The sequence below is a fragment of the Cyclopterus lumpus genome, chromosome 11 (genome assembly GCF_009769545.1).
Source record: "Cyclopterus lumpus isolate fCycLum1 chromosome 11, fCycLum1.pri, whole genome shotgun sequence".
Classification (NCBI taxonomy): Eukaryota; Metazoa; Chordata; class Actinopteri; order Perciformes; family Cyclopteridae; genus Cyclopterus; species Cyclopterus lumpus.
The window spans coordinates 12297644-12313791 of NC_046976.1; the positions used below are offsets into that span (position 1 = coordinate 12297644).

The 16148-nt window shown below is 40.7% G+C and overlaps 2 protein-coding genes across 5 annotated transcripts; one reads left to right on the top strand and one right to left on the bottom strand.

The window, feature by feature from the left end:
- Positions 1–11333: 11333 nt before the first annotated feature.
- Positions 11334–14219, bottom strand: tfpi2 (tissue factor pathway inhibitor 2). 4 transcript variants are annotated; one of them, XM_034545050.1, is made up of 5 exons: positions 14112–14199; positions 13828–14022; positions 13216–13395; positions 12730–12903; positions 11334–12472 (listed from the first exon to the last, which is right to left on the bottom strand). In XM_034545050.1, the coding sequence occupies exons 1-5, from the start codon at positions 14182–14184 to the stop codon at positions 12393–12395; spliced, it is 702 nt and encodes a 233-aa protein (XP_034400941.1). In that variant the 5' UTR covers positions 14185–14199; the 3' UTR covers positions 11334–12392. The 4 variants fall into 4 exon arrangements, with proteins under 4 accessions (XP_034400941.1, XP_034400943.1, XP_034400942.1 ...); XM_034545052.1 differs by having other exon boundaries at positions 11894–12472; positions 13828–13998; positions 14112–14219; XM_034545051.1 differs by having other exon boundaries at positions 11894–12475; positions 13828–13998; positions 14112–14219.
- A 1294-nt stretch (positions 14220–15513) lies between these two features.
- gngt1 (guanine nucleotide binding protein (G protein), gamma transducing activity polypeptide 1) lies at positions 15514–16124 on the top strand. Its single transcript, XM_034545775.1, has 3 exons — positions 15514–15600; positions 15707–15805; positions 15999–16124. The coding sequence occupies exons 2-3, from the start codon at positions 15710–15712 to the stop codon at positions 16122–16124; spliced, it is 222 nt and encodes a 73-aa protein (XP_034401666.1). The 5' UTR covers positions 15514–15600; positions 15707–15709.
- Positions 16125–16148: the final 24 nt, after the last annotated feature.

A 16148-nucleotide genomic window follows, 5' to 3' on the forward strand; every position in this document is an offset into this window, starting at 1 on the left:
GCAGGTTCTCATTAATGAAAAGATCACAGTCAATGCCATCGTCTTGACAGACTGTGCAGGCACGTCCACGGACAGACGCATCAGCGATGTGTGAGAGCACCAAATCCAGAGAATCTGAGCCAAGAATATTTTAGTGCATCATCCTAAATGTCAGTGTTTATGAAAAAAAAATGTAGGTACATATCTGGAGTGATACCTGGCTATCTCAATGGACATTAAGGACATTATAAAGGTTGAATCCTCTTTTTTGTTGCTCTAAAATTTAACCGTGAGCTTGAAACGCTGGGGAAAAAAACTATTTAACTATTATTATTATTCAACTATTAAAAAGGAACTTTTTCAAGACACGCCATATATGTCAGTGGCTCCGAATTATGTGGACTCTGTGACTGTGTGTCACCCCTATAGCGACAGAAAGCTGTCAGGGGTTGGTTGACACTTTGGCATGGAAAATAACCCAAAGTGTTTTCCATCACATCACAGGAGGGAGAAGGTGAAAATATTCGGTGCAAAAGTGGAAGGACGGAAGGAAAAGAGAAACAAGCACAAAAAAAAACAGGAGAGATGGAGAATGCAATTAATTGTGAAGGACAACGTTAAAGGACAACAACAGAGGACAAAGATGAGGAGACAAGAGGACAGACGGAGACAGAGAAAATAAAAAATAAAGATGACATGCTGGTGTATCGGTCTGGCTGCTCATAAATAGGAGAAACAGGTGAAAAAAGAACAAAGAAATGAGACCGCTGACAATATGAAGATGAAGGGAGAAAGAAGCGCCAGAGAACAAAAATTGCTTGCACAAACACAGAAGAGCAAAGTAGACATTGGAGAAAAGGACGATGCAAACAAAGAAGAAATGAATGCACAGCAAATACCAACCAGCTGAAGATAGAAAAATAGACGTGTGTGCTTTATTTCTTGTGGCGCTGGACATTTGCATGCTAATTGGATACTTTTTACCAAAATGTTTTTCCAACTCACTGTCAAAGTTGTGTTTAAAGATGGGGGGGATGTGAAGCAACCCTGCTTTCACACTATTAACAGTCATTTCTAAAGCAAATGAGTTCAATATCAGCATCAAACATTTAGCAGAGTAATTGTTTATTGTTGTTTTCAGGAAGTCACCTGTAAAAGGAAGCCTGAATAGAATATTTTAGATTTCTGAAGAGGGTTAACAGCTTCATCAGCCCCTTCAGAAAACATTCTCTGAATTTGCATTAAAAGCACAATGTACCAGCTGTGAGGATCTGTCTTTCACACACACACACACACACACACACACACACACACACACACACACACACACACACACACACACACACACACACACTCAAACACAGCAGCAGTCCATTGAGTTAGAATCACACCCTCAGAAATGTTTTTTAACCTTTCTGCTTTTTATGTGTCACAACCACTAACGTAATTTTGGAACATGGTAGGAATAATAAAAGTTTGATGTAGGAATGCACGTTCCTGGGCTCTGCTAACAAATACCCAGAATTTCTGATCGGGAGCATCCGACCGATCGCGGACGCAAGGGAGCATGTGTTGCCATTAGCTGTGCAGCTGCAGCGTCTTGAGTAGCATTGCTGCACATTCAATTCAAGAATTAGATGAGGGGATTTTCTGATGCACAAAGAAGAATCAGAAATGCGCCTGTGTGCATCTCTGTCTTCGTCAAACGCACACACTCACTCAGCCATCGGCCATTTACTCTATTCTAGCACGACCTATTGATGCTGCATGAAGGGCTGTAGATGCAGCACTATTTACTGGGGATGTATCGCTGCATAAAATACATACAGATGTCATTTTTGTTTCATTAATAGCAAGTGCTTCTCTTTCCAGGAGTCCTCAGTGAGTTCATTTTAATGTTGCAAGCTTCTATTACTCTAAAGCTGCTCATCCAGCCTGCACTTGGTAAACAGCGTAACGGCGCAGAGATAACTTCAACAGATGACTGTGAAATTGAATTTTACCACAGCGGATCCCCTTGTCTTTATGGAAAATCACGAGCAGGAGCGTTTGCCTGAATAGAGTTCATATCTGACTCACGCAGAGATCCACGCATGAACGATGGACAGAGTTGTGGAGGACGGCTCCAGCTGTGCTGTACATATTGCAACACTTAGCTGTAATCGCACCCTATAACCAGTCTAGCTTGCTCAATAGTTTGAGCAAAGTCAATTTGAGCATTTCTTGCTACTCTTCAAATGTCATTTTACGCAGACCCAGCTGCTGCTGTACGTCGATAGTAGCGGGAAATAAAGAAGTAATGGCCGACCTCTGGCTCTGAAAACACAGTCCTATTTATTATGTAATGGAAAAGGTTGGCTCTGTCTGAGCCTGATGAATGGCCTGCTAGCATGGGACACCCAATGTGTGACATTTCAGTGTTAGTCCAAATTATACAGTTTCTCCTCATTCAAGGTTTGCTACACAGCCAATGTAAGTAGTTAACTCTGTGACAGATAAATTGTTCACATCATCCTCCAAAGCTTAAGACAGCCGGGGTCAAAGAAGAGGGCTTTTGCACATTGGCCACTCTGGGCCAATCATGTGAATTTATATTATTCTTAGTTCCTCTAAGGGAGCATCACACAGCAGGATAAGTGTCAGTGTTAGTTTAAATAGAGCGTCTTGTTCATGAACCCGATGATTACGAAGCCCAGGCAGACAGAAACAGTGACATTTAGGGTCATTGCATGTACCTATGAATAAAACATGAAGCATTAGCTTTATTAATATTGAGGAATAAAAACAAGCAGTGTCTGCTGACTGAGTGATGGGTCTGTGTGTGTGTGTGTGTGTGTGTGTGTGTGTGTGTGTGCGTATGCAATGTAGCAATTGACCTCAGTGCCACATAATCACAGGAGTATTGTAGTCCAAACCCAAAATGAGATACAAAAGCACAACGATGCTGCATATATATATATATATATATATATATATATATATATATATATATATATATATATATATATCTAAGGCCTGACTTTCCCTTTTCCATCCTTTCACGCAGACCTCTCTGACCAGACCGACAGCATGCGGGATGATGAATGACTAACTTATCTCTGGGACTCAGAAAGCAGCCAGACACGCAGCTGACTGCAGGGCTCTGCACACATCTCAGCCGGTCTGTCTGCATGTATCTCATCATCGCTGTCCGTCTCCCTCTTTGCCTTTTTCCTGTCTCTCTCCTTCTTTGACAGCCTCACTGTGTGTCTGTTGCTATTCTGGTCTCCGTCTGTATTGCGCAGTAGGTTGTATGTCAGTATGTGCTGAGAAGATCTCGTTCCTCGCAGTCATATCAGCTTCATTCTCTTTGCCTCTAATAAACCTGCCAGATGACATTCACCATTACTCTAAACACGGTTATGTGAAAGCAAAGGAATCCCCAAAAGAAGAATCCCAATTTAGCCACAGACGTCTTCCAGGCGCTTCAGCTTTTTTGCTTTGTTTCTCCCACAAACGGAGACTGATCTGAGGCATGCAGCGTTCGGCGATGATTTTGGCTTCTTTGGTTTCCTGCTCGCGAGCCGTTGGGTCCATGAGGGAATGCTTATTTTCCCCCTTTCCACGAATTAGCTGATATAATCAATATGAGGATGAATGAGGGTGGTTTAAAGTGCATGGTGTCAAAAATGTGCACGGAGAGCTGAAGAGAGTGGAAGTCCTGCGTGGATTTGGCTCGTGAATATAACTCAACAGTCAACAGTTCCTTCTGAGAGTAAAGCAAGAAGCAGCTTTAAGCCTTCTACACGGATGCCGTGTCCTCTAAGTGGGCCATTATGATTAATACAGCGAGTGCAGAAAGGTTGCATGCATTAACCTTTAATCTGTCTCATACCTTTGTGCATTGTGTGCTGCGTGATTGTTTGTGTGTGTGTGTGTGCGTGTGTGTGTGTCTCAATGTGTTTATCAGCTTCTAAAATTGTACTTAACAGATGGCTCTCCATTTTAGTTCTGTTACTTTCTCCTGTGTGGATAAAACACAACCGTGTGTGTGTGTGTGTGTGTGTGTGTGTGTGTGTGTGTGTGTGTGTGTATGTATGTTTGTGTGTCAAAATGTAAGTCGTGAGTGTGTTCAGCCTATGTGTGTGTGTGACGTAAAAGATTCATCCATCACAGATCCCTTTGCATCTCTTTGGAAGAAGGAGCACAGGTTTAGAAGAAGCCAAGCTATATGGGTAGTTTGTTCTCCACCAATATAAATATATATATTTGCATTAATTTACTAAGATGTATCCAACCTGCACACGTTGTGTTATTCCTGAGCATAAGTGTAATTTAGATTCCCTGTGGATCACTGCATCGTATCCCAGTATTCCTCCAATAGGCTTAACTGTGTGTGGATGCACCATGCAACTCTAAATCTACCGGAAGACTCTTCTCAGCCATTACTAGTTTTTTCATAGTATCGTAGACAAATGTGCACATGAGTATGAGTCACATGTAGCATTTTCTCACTTGCCGAAAAATAATCTTGAGCTAAACTGGAATTTAGATTTAAACACAATTTCTACAGGCGACATACAAGTAATCAATTTACAGCGTAAACACAAGAAAATGAAAATCCAATTGAAATTGGTTCAACAGTCATGGTCGTAACGTTCTCATTATCCTCTATCAGTCCCAAAAATGTGAAACACAATAAAGAATATTATGAATGAAGGTGCTGATCCCCCCTCATCGGTGACTAATCTTGACACCAGCAGTGACTTCAATAAGTTAAGGAGGAACACCGCAGTGACTTACCTTCCTGCAACAGATTTTGGGAGCAGCAGCCCCGGTGAAAGACACCGATGCTGAGGAGGTCCAGAGGAGCCCGCTGGTGTCTGTCCTCGGAGACTTCTGCGCTCTTATTTTAACGCAGCGTCAATAAAAACTTTTTTTTCTTTTTTCTTTGCATCCACGGAGATATAAACCCTAATAAAAAAATCTATCAAATGCTGCTGGTGACGCGGCTTCACCCAGGTGTCTGTCTTTTTTATGAGGTTATTTAATGGCTGGCGATGCGCACGGGAGAGGAGCGCAGGGCAGGACGCCGGTCCGGAGCCGTTATGAGCGGTGACAGTTGGCTGCCCGGTAATCCAAGTGCGTCTAACTGCCTCTGGTTTACGCGAGACGGGCGCGAGGCGGTGGAGCTCCTCCTCGCCTCATCTCAGTCTGCGTGTTTCAGACAACGCGGCGTGTGTGTGTGTGTGTGTGTGTGTGTGTGTGTGTGTGTGTGTGTGTGTGTGTGTGTGTGTGTGTGTGCGCGCGCTCCGTTTGGACACAGCGGCATTCAAACAAACAACACATTGAGTTTATATATACTGTACTATATTTACACTGGGTTGTTCTGTGAAAGTCATTGGTGACTTTAAAGTGACCGTGGTTTTGATTGGCATATTGTTTCTTCTATAAATATCTTAAATAAAAAAAATAAAAAAAAGATATATAAATAAAATCCCTAAAATGAGTAATGGGCAAAGGATTTGAGACAAATCACACAGATGTTCTTATCATCATACACAAATCACATCACACTCACAGACACACAATCGGGTGATGAATAGATTGTGTCGGTTTATACTCTCTGCAGATAACCTTAACGATGTTCATGTTTTCAATCATATGAAACAGTATGCTAGAAGTGCAACTTGTCGCTGATGCATGAATTATATGATCAAAAGGTAATATTATATTCAATCCTTTTCGCTCATTGAAAACAACTACAACATCTACAATTACATGAATAGTTTGCGTTTTAGAATTTAAACTGCTGGACATAAGATGTCTCCCAACATTACGCGTTTATATTGTAACGGCTCCCTGTGGAGAAGCAGACCTCTGGTACTGCTCCGGGGCTGATTCGCAGTCCTACCAATGGAGTCCCACTTCCCGCTGACCACCAGGTGGCAGTAATATGACAAGATACGCTGCAATGCACCAGCAAAGACCTGAAGGAAGAAGACTCCAAGCTAGTAAACACCGACGTAAACAATCTGAAATATTGTTCATGTTTTATGGGTAAGGAAGACACATTTGTAAGACTTCGATGATGCACATAATGCCTGAGTCATATTGAATGTCAACATAACCTTTTTTTCTGTTTACAATATTTGTGTTGCACCTTTAAGATGAGTACAGATAATGTGTGTCTGTGAGTGGGGAGGGATTGACCTCAACACAAGAGTCATTCTAAACAAGATCCTGAATATTTAAGGTCATATTTGATAATCAGCAGTTGTCCCTCCAAAATGAAAGTGACCATAATGCAGGTGAGATGGAAACACAGGAAAGCCTTTACACAAGTATTTCTTAATCGCTGTGACAATAATTGATAACTAAGGTTTGACAAGACCTCATCACCCTTTACTCAGTAGGCTACAGCTTTTTATCATAACTCATATTAGCATTGGAAATTAAACACCCATGCTCATTATTTATTTAGCAAAGCTTCAGATTAAGATTTCCTCTTGACAACCGACTGTTGATGCAAGTTGTTATCTGTATAGGGGTTTCTGCACATTTGAGATGACATGTCGTTATTTAGTCTTTAATTTAGTCCTGAAGTAGGAATATTATTGTGGATCACAAGGCACTCACCGAGCAGCTTATTTCCTTATTAGAGGCCTGGTATTTGGATGCCTGGTAGTCAAACCTGCCAACTAGAATAGCTGGTTGTGTTTCAAACAGAACATCATTGGGAACGAACACCTTTGGGAGTACCAAAAAACAGGAAGTGTTCCTAATTGTTGTCTTTTTTATGAGAGAGAGAGAACAATCAGTACATGTTGCTGCATACTCACAAGACATTATAACAGTGAAAGGCATTATGAGGCTGTCTTCTTTAAAGCTAGGAGATCTGCAAACAAACTAGTAGAAAAGACAGAACACCCACGTGGGAGGAAGAGAGGAGTGGACCAACACAATCTACTTAGAAAAATGTTAGTCATCTTCTCAAGAGGAAAACAACATTGCCCATGTCAGCTACATTTGACATGCACATCTGCACACTAATTAGATTAACTCTAAATCATGCCATATAATGAAGAGCGTGATTTTACAGCAGTGTTTTCTGGGCAGGGAAAGATAATCGATGCGACAGGTAATTCACACCTGGTTAGAAGTTACTGTGAACCGTCGTAACAAGTCCACCCACTTTGAAGTTGTGCTGCAGATGGCATTGCGGTTAGAGGACACTTCCACGAAAAAGCAATCCCCTCACTGAACCCCTCATTATGGTCAGTTGTGGTGACTATGGAAGGGGAATGAGGAAAATGGAGCTGGAGGGCTGCCTGTGTTGTGGGACATGCTGTGACGTGAAACTAGAAGATAATGATGCCGGAGAAAAGGGCCATGCAAGTGTTGTGCCAGTGTTGGCTGTCTGGGCACAGTCTAGAGTTAATTGCAGCACATTCTGGCATGAAGGAATGCGATTTTTGGGTTAGGGTGAGGGAGAATTCAGGAACAACAAATGAGGCTGGAATGATTGTTAGCACTGAAGATGAAAGACGGTGGCTCTATTTAATCTTGACAAAAGAGAGATCATGATGCAGTTTCTTATCTTTGATTGTTCACCAGGGATCAAATAAAAAGAAACCGTATTGTGAATCAACACACTGTTTATTGGATGATGAATGAATGGGTGATGTCATCGGGAGTTGAATTCAGGGCTGAAACACAGGAGTGTTTGTCGGTGACATTTAATTCATAAATGTTTGCAGTTAGCGGTGAATCAGGAAAGGTGCCCATGACTCAGTAAAAGCTGCGTGGTTCCTGTGGAGCAGCTCCACAATATAGTCAATAGGTGACATAATCACTTTTTGTCTTTGTTGAGAGATTATGCTGTGCAACTTTATTGAAGCCATATTTGAATGTCAATAGCAGGGTAATATCTTTGGAAATTAAAGCTGCTGTAGTCAATATTTGTTTTAATGTTAACAAGTCTACTGTTTTGATTCACTTTCACTGCTTTTAATTCCAGTTCCAGCCATGAAGGACACCTCCATCCATCCATCCATTATCACCCGCTTATCCGGGGTCGGGTCGCGGTGGCAGCAGGTTCAGCAGGCCGACCCAGGCTTCCCTCTCACCCGCAACACTTTCCAGCTCATTCTGGGGGATCCCGAGGCGTTCCAAGGCCAGCCGGGAGATATAATCCCTCCAGCGTGTCCTCGGTCTTCCCCGGGGCCTGAAGGACACCTGTTTTCAGCAAAAAATCTAAAATAATCAACAACAACAACCTGTACACCATAAACATGCTCAGCACCAATCAGCAGATGGACAAAGTGATGAAGATAGTGGGACTTTGTAAAACATCTAGGTTAATGCCTTAACATTGTGGCCAGTTGGTTATTATTATTCTCATACATCTGTATTGCAACTAGTCAAGTAAGCTCATATCCTCGATCAGTCACCAAAAACAATTTAGTTTGCAGCAGGTTTCACAAAAGACAGAGTATTAGTTCTTCACCTCCAGTTTGCCTAAAACATGCCTATTCAGGAAATGTTCAGCTCTCCTGTTCAACGTGGGCAGCATGCGCTGGGTCAGCTTTACTAAATCTAGGCTAATATATATTAAAAACCCATTATCAGGCCATAAATCCAATTGTGCCAATGTGCCTGAGAACTGCTGAACGAGAGGATGATGTATCTGGGAAGCTGGGTATTGAAGCTTACAGGTGCAGAGAAAGAGGAAGAAATTTAAATATTCATTTAAATTTATTTTATTTCAGCTCTTTTCAACTGTTCCGGAAGAAGAAAAAAAATATTATTGGGATGAGGGAAAAAGAGGAATCTGTTGTTTGTTTTGCTCAAATCACTTTTAATCATCCAAACCCTGATGGAAAAGGGTTCTGGCACATTTGCATGAGGGGGAAAGCAGTATGTTTATTCACAGCTATGAGCCATCTGCTGTGGTGCGGTGGTTTTGTCTAACAACAAAAGCACAGTATGTTGTTACAGCAAAGACTTGTGGACAGAGGGTAGGATTTGGTCAATAGTTGGTGTATAAATGTCTAACTCTTATACAATAGGTTAGAAAAAAGATGGTCACAGGGATTGTAGAACTCCCCTCCAAAAATCCATTACTGCACCACTACGGGAGCCACAGCAGGGTGAAATGACTTTAGGACTTTTTAAGTTCGTAAACCTCTTCTACATGAAAGTGAACAGGCAACACTCACTTTGACAAATGAATCTCCTTCTGTGTGCATTACTCTGCGATGGCTTCCTAAACATCTCAGAAGCAGAAGTCTGGGGCTGTGACCGTGGGTTTGGCAACCAGATGGACGGTGAAGAACAACCCAGATTCATATCATCAGATGCATCAAAATAGGTGTGTGATGGGAAGAGGCAGTGGAGTGAGGTGTCCTATTTCACCCGAAAGAGGGTGATGGATGTCGGGCAAACGGATGCCATGTCGGGGCATAACATGTTTGGTCTTCAGTTTAAAAAGACCAAACTCTGACGGAGACGAATGGTATGTTAATTAAAATAGAAGCTCCCCGAAATTTGCATGAAGAATGTTTCTCCTGTTCAATTTATATGAGCGGGCTAGGTCCTCCCAACACATTTGGGCAAGAGATTAAAACTAATCACTAAATCCTGTGAAATTTGATTTGCCATAAATTCCTATGACAAATAGTGTGAAAGTCTAATGAGGTTTGTTCCATTCAGCACCAACATTTAAAAACATTATACTCACATTGTGTTATGTTAAGACGTTTTCAAGAGCAGTAACAAAGTTACCCATCAATCTAAAAACAGGGCTGTTTTTTTTGCTGATTATATCACAAAACGTTTGAATGTATGTCCTTGTTGTGGCATTGGGGACACTGGTACCTTGGACAACATTGATTTGTCTCAAGCAAAACCAATACTATACAAGATTGTGTTATTGTATTCCTCTGAGGAACTGTCTTTAACATATTCAATTACTGCTTGACCACTTTCCCATTCAAGTTTTCTTAGATGAGAAACATGAGTTGGTTCTTAGCCAACAAAAAGAGGAAACTTGTAAAACATGTACGGATCTCCACCTGGTCTTTTTTTATGCTCCCATTATGTGAGAAAAACTCTGCATAACTCAATTCAGCAAACCTGATCCACCCACGGAAACAGATTGTGGGAGAATAAATGCTGCCGAGTCAGCACCTGAGGTGCGTGGTGTGGGTTGCTCCAAGAGTCCGAAGCACTAAGTAACTACAGGTGGCTGCAAAATCTGTCGTATCTGCAGTTTAGTACTTCAATTAGAGCAGTCAGAAAACTAGCTTATCCACTGCAAGGTTTGACACTGAACTTGTGTTTGTGTTTGTATTTTAAAGAGAGGATATTTACACTTGTACCCCAAGGTAATTGTCAAAGTTGACTTTTTTAGCTTGTTAGAAATATGAATATGCCACCAGGGGGCACCACATAAGTATGTTGAGACATCTTAGAAGCAGTGTGCTTAATGTACATTTGGTATAATGTTGAATGTTAAATTAGCATACCAATGCTTTATCTCCAATAAAAAACAACAACAACATTATACACTTTAAAGTCAGTGTTTTGCTTTGATAACAACTCTTAAAATCACAAATAAACAATGTTACAGTCTGACAAAAAGTTAAAGCTTACTGAATTTAATTGACCTCATTTTAAATGCAAAGTATGCTTATTTGTAAACGTCCATTAATCACCATTGAGAATGAGAGAAGAAATTAGCATGCCCAATGCACTTTAGCTAATGAAATAACCTGAGCAGGATCAATTCATCCCTTCTGGACTACATCAGATCTGTTACAGTCAGTATTATATTGCAACCCATTAATGGTCCAAGAAAGAGCTTTGTTATGTTTAAAAGTTAACCAGCTGTGTCCATCTGTACCATCTCACACACGTGTCATGTCTTTTGGTGATTAAAATAGACCGTAAGAGTATGTTGTTTCAATTTAAATCTCATATGCAACAGAAAAATAGCTCATACCTAAATAAAAATTGCAGATCTGCATCATGCTTTATTTTCATGAACCACTACTGACCTGTACTTGGATGAGATGTGATTTGTACACCTTTTAAAAATACTTTAACTTGTATTTTTAGTGATTGAAGCATTATAGGGAAGAAGAATGTACCTCCAAAGAGCAGCAAGTCAATAAAAAAGCTTCACTTCAATTCCCCAAAAAAACATTCAAGATGATGTGGTTTTTGAAAATCTGAGTACAGACTGTTTGGATCACGTCTTCTCATATCGCTATCGAGTAGATGATTTAGTTTGAGCTCTTAATAGCCAAGGGTCTAGCCTAACTTGTATTGCTATTTATGCCTAAGCCAGGCGGGTGAGCAGTTTCCTTTGATATCTTCCATCAATATTTATTGTCTGAAAAATCACACTATCAATTATTCTATTGTAGGAGGTGAAACCAAGCAGAGATTTAGTACTGTCGGGATATTTTTGAACCACAGAATATTTTGAATTAATAGCATCTTTCCCTTAATGGTGTTACAAAGCAATTTGATTTCTCCTGTGTTACATGAAGTATATTATCTACAAAATGCGTGTGCATTTGTTAGCTTAACATGTGTTGTGCATGGACCCATTCCCATTTATAATTGAGTGCATTTTATTGGAATTGCTTAGTAATTGCTGAAAACATTGTTGGAGGCTTATATGATTCAATTTTTGTAATCCTCCTGTTTCTTCTCCTCTAAACATGCAGACACCTTCTAATGAAGCTGCCACAGTCACGTGTTTGCTTCCTTCCTGATTCGAGGCTATGCAGAGGCAACCGAGATAGGGTTGAGGGCCTTGCATAGTATTCGAGATAAGGAGGGAAAGACGGCAGCATTACTAAGGAATGAGGAGGCCGAGAGATAAAGTGAAAATGATTGGGAGAAAATGAAGGAACCAGTCAAGCCTGTTCTATGTTTTTGTTTTTTTGCTGCAGTATTGTTGTCCTTTGGTAAAACAAATAAAGACACCCTTGAATATATGCAACACTGCTGTGGTTGAAGCAACACATTTTGAGTTAATTATTCAAATAATACTATCGGCATCATTAAAGTACAAAGAAATGGCAAGATACTTTATACAATTCTGCATATTTTTATCAAAATAAATGTGCTTATAAAATAGTTTGGCAAATAAAAATGTTTGTATTGCTTATGCAACACATATTACACACATACAATATCAAAATACACAATCAGGAACATTAGTGCAGAAACAAACCTCCTTGAAATCACAATTGAAGTAGCTCATAAAGCATTACATACAAATACAGTGGAAATGTGTGTCTGCGCCACTCTTCTAGTAACAACAAAGAAGAGCCGGTCAACCTTTTGGCATAAAACCATCAGTTCATTAAGTTTCCTGTAAGGACTTGTCCAAGTGAGAATCCCTGAGTTTCAGACGTCTACGCCTGCAAGAAAGTGATCCGGTTATTTCTGTTCCGTCTCATTCGACGACCTTTGTCTTGTCTTGTGGGTTTTTTCCCTGCTGGAAAAAACAAACAACGGATTAGTATGACCTTTAATTATAATGCATATACTTCTATACTGATTATAAAGCAAATATAACTTTCTGGTCAGATTTCTCTAATAATGAAATCAGCAGAGCATAGTTATTTATCTCTGACTTTCTAAACCTCTCTCCAAATTCAAACCAACAACAACGTAATTACTGAATCAAGTCTGCAGATTCCACTCAAATGACCATCTCTAGTTATTTGACAGGGAGCTTTTCTCACACACCTTTAACACACACGCTCATGCAGTTCTGCCTCGATACAAAATTATTGCTGCTCCCTCCGCAGCCTGAGTAGATGAACTCGTCGCACATCTTGGTGACTGTGTTGTAGTAAAACCGAGGAATGGAGGCTGAACACCTCCCTTTGTCCAGAGGGTCCAGGCAGAGCACAGGAATAGCTGTGAAATAAGACACAAAGCCCATCATCATCAAAGAAGAGTACCGTCAGATTATTATTTTCCAAAAGTAAAATCATTGTGTTCACCATTTTCCTCTGTCTAAACTATCATTATCCATTGTGCTTTCTCACAAAGACACGCTGAGACTTTGTTTTCACACGGAATGCTTGTTTGTTCATTTTTTCGTAAACCATATAATTCAAACTTTTAGAAAGAAAGCATGACTGGATATCTCCGTGTTTATCACCATGTTGTCCACGCATGCAGAGAAGCCAGTGAGCATTACTTCAGCATAAATACGTTTGTACTCACTTTTTCGTGGACTGCAGTACTCCTTACAAGTGGCAAGGTCTTGGAAGCGATTGGAGTTGCCCTGGCAGCCACCGTAGTGAAAGGACTCACACTGCATGGTGGTCATGTTGAAGAAGTAGCGGTGGAAGAGGGCACGGCAGGGTCCCTCCTCTTTAGGAAACCTGCAGATTTGAGGAACCTCTGGGGGGGAAGGATGACAACATGTGAGATTGAGATTGCACAAAAACAACTCACTTTAACTAGAATCTAGATTCATATACACATGTATGTTTTTTCTTATCAGTCAAGGTAAGCCATTATCAAATATAGAAAGTGAAGCAACCAGTCAAGCCTGTTTATTCTGACTTGTTGTTCTGCTTTGGACTAATACACTAATACAAACACATTTGAAGGTTATAGTTTGAAGATGTTAAGCAACACATCTTGAGTTAGTTCCGAATTAAAATAACACAATCAGCTGCATGACATTGCAGAATACTCCTTCATATTCGGGACATTTCTATTTGACCAAAAAGACCCATCAAATTGAAAATGTGAGAGTAAACTCCACTTTTCAATGGGCAAGTTCCCCCATCATCTCAAATGTATATGCTCAGCACGCTGAGGACTTACTTGGGATTCTGAAACATGATTTGAGGCACTCCTGATAACTCTTGAAGTTATTGGCATTCCCTTTGCAACCTCCATAGGAGAAAGTCTCGCACTTTTGGGTGATAGTGTTGTAGTGGTACCGCTCAATTTCTCCTCTGCAAGACCCCTCGTCCACTTGAAGGAGACACGCACCTGAAAGCAGCAGAGACACGGACACTGAAACAGGAGGTCAAATCACGGCCAACAAACAAAGGGTTTCACAAAAGTTCGCTAACACAGTGAATAAACGGGAGAGACGGATTTACCTTTAGGTGACAGCGCCAACACGCTGTAAACCGAGGAGATGAGTGTCAACAGCGCTAATGTGCAAAACTCCATTGTGCAACTGCGGTCTTTTCTGCTTTGCCAACGAGCCCAGTTGCATCCACTTATATAGTTGAGGGAAGTGTTTCCCAAGAGGAACTGTAGGGGCGGGGAGGCAATGACTCATTGTCAAATTGCAGCGCAACTATGAGAGTGGTGATTAACACACACGTGACATCAGAGAGGCTCGTCTTTACGCAGTAATGTCGCATAGAGGACTGTGTGAAGTGACTAAAGCCATATTCAACCCAACTGAAATAACAAGGGAGTTGAATTCCTTCTGCCTTCACTGGTCACTGTTGGTAACTTTGGATGATGATGGTGATGATGATGGTGATGATGGTGATGATGGTGATGGTGATCCACAGAGACCCAGTAACTACGCAGCTCTGTAATTTTTTCACAGGGATGTCTCCAAAGCTATTTGTTTTTATTGTGTTGTCTCTAAGAGACAGACATTCTTGTGAAACATTTATACAATTTGATTGTCTGATCCATCCTGCCAAGATCCCATCACATACCTGACTGACTGGATCTGACACACACACACACACACACACACACACACACACACACACACACACTCACACACACGCACAAACACACTCTCACACACACTCTCACACACACACACACACACACACTCTCACACACACTCTCTCACACACACACACACACACGCACACACACTCACACACACACACACACACGCACACACACACACACACACACACGCACACACACACACACTTTCACTCAAAGCCTCAAGGCACTGTTGCCTATAGTTTCCAGCCTTGTGGTCGATGTTATCTTTTGTTTTGCTTAATAATTTCAGCAACAACCCAGCGTCTTTCAAGGAAACCGTCTTGCACCACTAAACACTCAAGGTCCCCATTCCTCAGAGTAAAAAGCAGCATTCAATTTAAGTAAAAGCTGCACAATAACATGATAATAAAGTGATTACACACATATCTGTATAATTCTATCCCACTGTTTTTTCCATCTTATGTTAATTACTCAATTGGAAAACTGTCATGCAGTCCTGTTAAGAATAATGAGGTGTCCATCTTGACATGTGGAGGCTAAATACAGATTAGCCGTCTTATCAAAGTGACCTGACATGAAGCACCACCCTTTAACCCATTTCTGAATATGAGGAAAAGCATAGTCAAAACAACCCAAATCCAAATGCAATCAGCAAAACAGCTTCTTGTTTTACAAATAATTCTAAAGAAGCCAAACAGACACTTGTGATTGGCCGTCCCGTTTAATAACAGACTTCATGCCTTGATCATACAGTGGGGCCTTGTTTGAATCAGATTAACGGATTAGGATTGTTTATGCAGATTACTTTATAACCCAGACTGAGGGAGAGGAGAGGGATTCTTAAGAAGGATTTCGGGGGTGAAGGACTGCTCCCTGTAAGCATCCGTAAGTATTTATATTCTTTCAATTAAGTTTTGTGTGAGTTAGAATTCTTCGCAACCTTTTATATCACATGACGGTGAAGAGTGCTAAAGATTTCCTTTTTTGACAGAGAATGCCGTTCATAAATATTGACGACCTGACGGACAAGGACAAGGCTGTAATGGAAGTAAACCAACTAAAAACTGAAATGAAACTTGAGAGGTGGTTGGTAAGTGTTTTTTTTTTGGTCTGTGTTGTTTTCGAAGATAGCTGTTGTTTTCCTTTTTTAAAATGTATCATTGACAAGCAACAAATAATAGTTGTCAACTTTATACAAAGTACAATTTATTAAATCAGCATTCAAAACTGAAATACATTTCTGGATAAGAGTGTCTCAACACATTTTTGTCTGATCACTTTAGACATCTAAATGCTGTGAGGAAATCAAGGACTATATTCAGGCCGCAGAGGAGGAGGACACCCTCGTCAAAGGCATTTCAGAGGAGAAGAACCCCTTCAAGGAGAAAGGTGGCTGTGTCGTCTGCTAGGACACAAGGAGATTTTCATATCTG